We start from the raw sequence: 7,973 nt of genomic DNA, 5'->3' as shown, positions 1-7,973 counted from the left end.
TTATTATTATTATTATTATTATTATTTATTAATTATGATAAAGACCCAGGCCCTCTCACTTGAGAGTGTCAAAAGATAACCATATACGAAGGTGCACCAATTCCAATAGTTTGATTATCTCCAAAAATTTACTATGTGAAACGAGTATATGTAATTACAATGATATATTATGATTTATTGAATCATATGCTCACAATCATAAATTTTTTGACATACAACTTTAAAAGACATAAAAATTACAACTTCTCGTGAAGCTCCACTTTGCTCACTCACTATCAAAGTGACTCTTATAATTTGTTTAATAATAATAATAATAATAATAATAATAATATTATTATTATTATTATTATTATTATTATTATTATTATTATTATTATCTCTCAGCTTGGGAGCCAGCCAAATCAATTTGTTATTTCAAAAAAGGTTCACAAATCACATATAACTTCTATAATATTTTTAACTGTAATGATTTGATTCCATTAACTTTAAAAGAGAGTTTTGCATGTGTACCTTGAATAATTTTAAAATTATATATTTGTTTCTGAATAAAAGATAATTACATACATACCCTAAATAATACATATAATTACGTATATACCTTTGGGTTCAAATTAGTTGAAAATCCATTCGTTAACCAATAACAAATATATAAAATGATTATTATATCCTTTGCAAATATACCATTGTAAAGTTTTTTTTTATTGTAAAATGATCATTTACAAAGGTTATTTTGGATCTTTTATATATTTTAATCAAAGTTATAACTATAGTTAATGAAGTTTGATTAACTTCTGTTAACCAAATCTTACAGGGCATATATGTAATTATCTATATTTTTCAGGGTATATACAATTATATTTTTTTAGGATTTATAACCAATTTTCCCATTTTAAAACAAATTATAGTCAGTGGCACGGCCGTAAATAGCAGTAAAAAATAAGGGCATAAGACAAGAATGACACCTCATTAGTGAATCCCTTTTGTCTTGTGTTCATCTTGGCGGCCAGTTCTCGTACCTTTCTACAACCAAAACAGCAGTTCCGTCAAATTGAAATTTACCACGTGTCAAAATACGTGGGGTCCACGAAAAAGAATTCGTTTTCTTGTTCCGGAACCGACACCTGATCAGTGACGATCACATGATTCAAGAGAGAATTTCCATATAAAATGGTAACTCTTAATGGGCCGAGTTCGGGCTCTTAAACCCGAATATGATTAAAAAAAATTCATTTTTTTAATTAATTAATTTCCTAAAAATACACATCATCAGCTCAATCAAAGGTATTTGGATTTTTTAAATTTATTTATTTGTTTCCATAAAAGAGATGGGTCCACGAAGAACTGGTTGTTCTTTCAATTTTTTTAAATCCAAAATTATATATATGCCACCGCAAAATTTCTTATTATTTTTTGAATATATGAAAGAAATTGTATTTACTTATATATATTTTCTTCTAATTATATAAATAGAGTATTTATCTAGATAACTATCTATTATTTTTTAAAAAAATATTTTACAAATGATATGACCTAAAGAAAATATTAAAACATTAATAAGAAAAACTAAAATGTATAGATTATATATTTATATATGAACACGTTACCTGTTTTTATTGTAAAATGATCATTTACAAGGGTTTTTAGATGAATTTTAAAATTTTTCGTGGGACAAAAATTTTGATGTTGTGGGTAGTGGCATATATTATATAAGGAAAAGTATAAATAAAAATCTTTGTAGTTTTTGACTTTTGCAAAATAAGTATAGGGATTTTTTTTAATTAGATTCTATCACGTATGATTTTTCACATTTGAAAAAGAGGGGAAAAAAATCAACGGTATCATCCATTTATATAAAAACCGCCACATGACATTAAAACACATGATTTTGTTTGAGTTTTGAATTTAAGTTTTTTTAATGAAGTTTCACAAAAATTTAATAAATTAATAAATATATATATTATCATATAAATTGATTTTAAAATAAAATGATGATTTTATTCATGTAAATTAGTATTGTTTTAGTAACAATTTTTCCGTAAATCTCCTAAATCGCACGTGGTTATTATAGTAGTGAAAAAAACCTAAAAAAACCTGTTTTCACTTTGCAAAAGCCATCAATCATAAGGTTTTTGTTTTTTTACTTTTCCCTATTTTAAATAATTTTATTATTACTATAAAACCCTAAAGAATCCGAAATTAAAACCCCAATGTCGGGCTATTCGGGCTCAACTTCAAGCCCGGCGGATTAAGGCTCAATTCCCCAAACTCATCCTTCTATTGGTTGGATCCTAAGTGGGTCCCCATCTTCCAAAATCCCTAAAAAAAATAAAAACAAAAAAGGGATAAAAATTCCCCAAAAAAAAAAAATAAATAAGAAAAAAGAAAAAAATCAAGGAGTTTGATTGATTCCGGTCCAAGATGAGAAGGAGAAGAGAAGCTTGGATTGGGATCAAAGGAGAAGAAGAGATTTGAGGATTTCTCTCTAGCAATGGGCTTCTCTCCCGACAATCTCAAGGGTTTCATCCTCGCACTCCTCTCTAGTGCCTTCATCGGCGCCAGTTTCATCATCAAGAAGAAGGGTTTGCGCCGAGCCGCCGCTGCTTCCGGTGTTCGCGCTGGTATTTCTTGGTTTTTTCTGTTTTGGTTCTATTCAGGTTTTTGTTTGCCCTAATAAAGTCTTGTTTTTTATGGATTTTGTTGTGTTGATTTGTGTTTGCAGGTTTTGGTGGCTACTCTTACCTTTTGGAGCCTCTCTGGTGGACTGGCATGATCACCAGTAACTTTTTTTTAGCTCTATTTCTAAGTGTTTGCTTTCATTCTGATTGAATTCTCACCGGTGTTTAAACAATTGAGTATAAAAAATGCATTTTTTTTTCCACTCTGATTAGAACTTGTATGGTAATAATTGTTGATTGGATTCTTCTTGGGATATCTATAATTGAGTTTCTTTGAGAAGAACCATTATTAGAGTGTAACAAATGCAGAATTTTAATGTTTGTTGATTGGATTCTTGTTGGAGTATGTGTAAATTAGTCTTGTTTAAGCAATTGAATGAGAAGAGGTTTATTTGATTCAGTGATAGTGGGAGAGGTTGCTAACTTTGTGGCTTATGCATTTGCGCCGGCAATCCTTGTGACACCTCTCGGTGCTCTTAGCATTATAGTTAGGTAATTTTTGGCTTTCTTCGATGTGAAGTTTGAGGTTTCTTTTTTTTTTGTTAAGATTGTGATTATAGTCTAATTGCAAGTTTAGTGCTGTGCTGGCGCATTTCATTTTGAAAGAGAAGTTGCATCATCTTGGTGTACTGGGATGTGTTATGTGCATTGCTGGATCTGTGGTGATTGTTATTCATGCACCACAGGAAAAGCCAATTACTTCAGTTCACGAAATTTGGAGCATGGCAACTCAAACAGGTAAAACCCTTTTTTTTTTATCTCGATTAACTTTTTAATCTTATGTCATTTCTCTGTTCCATGTATTTTACTAAAATTTTCTTTGGTTGTTTAATACAGCTTTTTTGCTCTATGTGGCTTCGGTTATAGTGCTGGTGTTTGTGCTAATTTTCCATTTTGCTCCTCAATATGGACATACAAATGTTTTGATTTATGTGGGTATCTGCTCATTGATGGGATCCTTATCGGTAATGCTATATTCACTCTTTAGCTTTATGTATGAACCTATGTGCATTTTTTTTTCGATCACTTATGGGAGTCATAAAGGCATATTTTTTGAGATGCAAACTGAAACTGTTATATTGCGCAGGTTATGAGTGTTAAAGCTTTGGGAACTTCTCTAAAGCTGACTTTTGAGGGTAATAATCAGTTAATTTATCCTCAAACATGGTTCTTTATGGTAGTTGTGCTTACGTGCGTGATTACGCAAATGAATTATCTCAACAAGGTGAGTATTGATTCTTAGTTCTTTTTTTTCCCTGAATGTAACATGTTATAATAATTTTCATATTTATATGCTTGTATGTTACTGTGATGACATAGAATGTCTAGAAGATCAACATATTCTCATCTAAGTGTTTGTTTAAGCATATTATAGTTTGTTTAAAACATATTATGCTCTCTAAGAATACTAAAGTTCTAGTCCAAATGAAAATAGCGCGCATAAATGTTTTCATGTGTTCCACTGAGCAGTAACTGTTATACTTTCTCCAAGAATACTCATGTAACTGAAATTATAGCTTTTTTTTTTTCTGAATGCCAGTCTTATTCGACAATGCTAGAATTGATGCTCTTTTCCATTTCTTTTGCACTAATTAAGGTTTATCTTTGACATTTCAGGCTCTTGATACTTTTAACACTGCTATTGTATCCCCAATTTATTATGTCATGTTCACTACCCTTACAATTCTCGCAAGCGTCATTATGTTCAAGGTATTTTCTTCTTAATCCTCTTATCAACACTAGCCATCATACTTCACTTATTAGAACTATTTCAATCCTATATAGGTAATTTAACTTGTGACGATCATTATGAATGTGCTTGGTTTATTAATCCATGACCTAGGCATATTACCAATTCTTTTTTGTTTTTATCTCAGGATTGGGATGGTCAAGGTGTAGGAAGTATAATTTCTGAAATATGCGGCTTCATTGTTGTTCTTTCTGGAACTATCTTATTGCATTCAACAAAAGATTATGATCGGGGAACACCACGAAGTGTGTGAATTAATCAAACATTTGTCCTTAAATTTAGTGCCATTATTGCTTTTATTTTAACTCATTGATTTTGTATACTTGCAATCAAATCAAGCCACATTTACCGATACTTTAAAATTGTGCAGGTATTTATGCACCATTGTCACCGTCTTTGTCAACTAGACTTTGTACCAGCAACGGGGAGTCAATGAAGCATGTTGAGGAAGACATGGTATCTGCCGAAGATGTATGCTTGAGAAGACAAGAGCTATACTGACAAAATTTCTGTCAAAAAACATCGACAAACGGAGTGATCTCGTACTAAAATGGAACAGTCTCTATGTCTCAATTCACATCTCATGGTCCAACCTGCGATATCGAAGTTAAACAGATGCTATTAATGATGGAGATTTTGTGCTGCTTGTTTGATTCAACAGTGTATATCCTCAAGAACTCATTCTGGAGATTGTAGAGTGTTTTCCGTCGACAATTCACGACAAGGTGGTTGTTCGAAAGGGTGATGTTTGTTTGTTGAATAAATCTTCGGCATTTGTACATTTTTATACAAGTTGTACCACTGTCAAGATAGGATCAATTGTGAGTGTAATAGTTTCAAGCAAAATAGTATTCTGTTGCACAGGATTTATTTACTGCTTATTGATTCTTGTGTAATTATAAAAAACAAGATATTAATTTCCAAGTTTTGTTGATTGAAACTAGTTTGGGTGTTTTTTTTATTATTCTATTATTAATCAAATATTTTTTATTTTTGTTATAAAAACTATGGCCTTAATCAGCACCAATATTGACGTGCACTAAAAAAATTGCATGGAGTGGTTTTTGTCTAATATTTTTTTTTTGGAGTTTTAATTTAGTAGTTTTAAAATCAATAAATGCATATTCAATATTAATTTATTCTCCGACCATTAATATATAATTTTTATGTTTTCATATGATCTAATCTATTCTTTATTAAATAAAAATAATAATAATAAATAAATAAATAAAATAAAAAATAATAATAATAATAATAATAATAATGAGTTAATTTGGTCTAAAAGTTTTTATGTGTAAATAAGAAACCCAATTATGGTTTATGTGAAAGAAGAAATTAAAAAAAATAAAGTTAGAATGGGCTATTAGAAAAATAATTTTCAAAAGACAAATGGGTTTAAAAAGATATGAAGGCAAGCTGTCATTTTTATAAAAATAAATAAATTTTTAAAACGAATAGATTTTACAAATGGTACAAATGAATAGATTTAAAAAAAAATAAAATTTAATAGATTTTTTAAACAAATATTGGACTGGGAGTAAAAAACCAAAAGAAAACTTTTACTGCCAAATATGGGCATTTGGTATGTTCATATCATGGTTATTTTGATGGATAAAACAATGTATAATTATCAAAATAATCCCCCTATTATTCCAAATCAGTCCCTTAAGTCTCTCAATTATAATTGTTGTCTTTTAGTCCCCTTAGTTTCTTAATTTGAGAAATTTTAGTTCACTAACTTATAGCTGTTAGTGTGTTACTCTCGTGGTTAGAATTTACTAACATGGTCTCTTTATTATAATTGTGGACTTTTCAGTTCTTGTAATTTTTTTAAAATTTAAGAAATCTTAGACCACTCACTAGCGGACGTTGCTTTCACAGTTAGAATTTATTGACGGATTTCTTTAAATATTAATAAATTATTTAAAGAAAAATAAAATTATTGAAATAGTCCTTATATTATTTGAAATTAACCCTTTACGCCCTTTATTAAAATTGTTGTCTTTTCAATTCAATAATTTATAAAATTTGGAAAATCTTAGTGTACTCGTTAACCATTGTTACTCTTATTAGTAACACCTATTAGCAGATGGACTCCATTAGTTCCCGCATATTCTTAGGGACGATTTTAATTTATAGAATCTTATATTAGTGCTAGAATAAGATTATCAGCAATATAATTTCTAAGTTGTATTAATAGGAGTATGTACAATTTTTGTTTGGTTGACAGGACAGTAATATGAAAGTTGTTTAATAATAAATATTTGTTATTATTAAAAAAAATAAGTTTTAATATTAAAATAATTTTTAATTAATATATTAATTTAAATGATTATTTTTTAAAAATAATAATTAAACCACATTAATTATTTTAAATAAATATAAATTTCCTCTCCAATTTAATTATTTAATATTTAAAAAAAAATTAATCTCAAATATTTTTTTCTCTCCTATAAAATATTTAGAAATTTGTTAGTTTTGAAATTTTTTAAAGTTGGTATTTGGGGAATTATACTGAATTTGACAAGTATAATAAGGAAACAAATTACATCCTTAGGGGCTTGCTTGGATGGAGGTATAAGAATGTTTTATAAAGTTAAAGTATGGTAATGGGGTAAAAGAAGTTTTAAACCCTTCCTTGTTTAGGGCAAGGTAAAGTAAATGGAGATTTTGAAACCTGTTGTGATTGGTTTGAATGTAATTGGAAGTAAGGTTTTATAGTAATATTACTAAATTACCCCCTAGGATGAAAGACAATAGTTGTAACTTCATTGTTTACATAAATCCCTCCCTGGATTATTACTATATTAATTAATATTACTATATTAATAAATATCATTACTAGATTAATTAATATTACTATATAGTTTAATGTTAGTAGTATTTATCCACAATTATAAAAATAAATAGATAAATATTCTTAATATCTCATTCTTCATCCCAAACCTTTCTTAATATCTCATTCTACATGACTACGAAAATATATTTACTCAAGTAAATGATATTGAGAAAAACTCCCAATTATTTATTGATATTCTTAATATCTCATTCTCCATCCCAAACCCTTCATGTTTCCATCAAACCAAAAACAAAATACCAAAACATACAACAACAACAACAACACCAACAAACATCAGAAACAATAATCAAAGAAGTTCCAATAAACACATGCTTCATCATCATCATCCCAAACATTAAATGCATAACACCCAAAACCAACATGTTCCATAGTCCATACATGATGACAAATACAATAACAAAGAAAGAAAGAAACTAAACATAATACTCAAAACACTTGCTCATCATCGTTCATCATCATCAGCCTTAAGATCCATAAGCATGAAGCAAACTCCCCACAAATGAAACAAACTTTTCATTACTTGCATTAGATGATCACAATGGAAATTGCTAAGAATGATAAATAAAGATATTCAATGGAAAATGCTAAGAATGATAAATAGCTAAGACAAAGACATATATAGATATATATAAACCAAGGTTGTTTACCCGTATAGTTGTTTAGTCTTGTTACAAATAACGAAGATTAT

At 28.8% G+C, this 7,973-nt stretch overlaps 1 protein-coding gene across 1 annotated transcript; it reads left to right on the top strand.

Moving 5' to 3' along the window:
• The first annotated feature begins 2,380 nt into the window (after positions 1 to 2,380).
• Positions 2,381 to 5,363, top strand: LOC120263940 (probable magnesium transporter NIPA4). The gene is made up of 9 exons (XM_039271916.1): positions 2,381 to 2,618; positions 2,720 to 2,776; positions 3,077 to 3,167; positions 3,253 to 3,413; positions 3,513 to 3,640; positions 3,763 to 3,900; positions 4,293 to 4,385; positions 4,553 to 4,670; positions 4,796 to 5,363. The coding sequence occupies exons 1-9, from the start codon at positions 2,489 to 2,491 to the stop codon at positions 4,924 to 4,926; spliced, it is 1,047 nt and encodes a 348-aa protein (XP_039127850.1). The 5' UTR covers positions 2,381 to 2,488; the 3' UTR covers positions 4,927 to 5,363.
• Positions 5,364 to 7,973: the final 2,610 nt, after the last annotated feature.

Source organism: Dioscorea cayenensis, chromosome 6 (genome assembly GCF_009730915.1).
Source record: "Dioscorea cayenensis subsp. rotundata cultivar TDr96_F1 chromosome 6, TDr96_F1_v2_PseudoChromosome.rev07_lg8_w22 25.fasta, whole genome shotgun sequence".
In the NCBI taxonomy this organism is placed as follows: domain Eukaryota; kingdom Viridiplantae; phylum Streptophyta; class Magnoliopsida; order Dioscoreales; family Dioscoreaceae; genus Dioscorea; species Dioscorea cayenensis.
The sequence above is the reverse complement of the archived record's forward strand: the minus strand, read 5'-3'. Positions and strand labels throughout refer to the sequence as shown.

Excerpts from the sequence above, each read along its gene's own strand:
- LOC120263940 (XM_039271916.1), top strand. The coding sequence starts at position 2,489 with ATGGGCTTCTCTCCCGACAATCTCAAGGGTTTCATCCTCGCACTCCTC. Across the intron at positions 3,168-3,252 it reads GCTCTTAGCATTATAGTTAG|TGCTGTGCTGGCGCATTTCA; the intron begins GTAATTTTTGGC and ends TTGCAAGTTTAG. Across the intron at positions 3,901-4,292 it reads AAATGAATTATCTCAACAAG|GCTCTTGATACTTTTAACAC; the intron begins GTGAGTATTGAT and ends TTGACATTTCAG.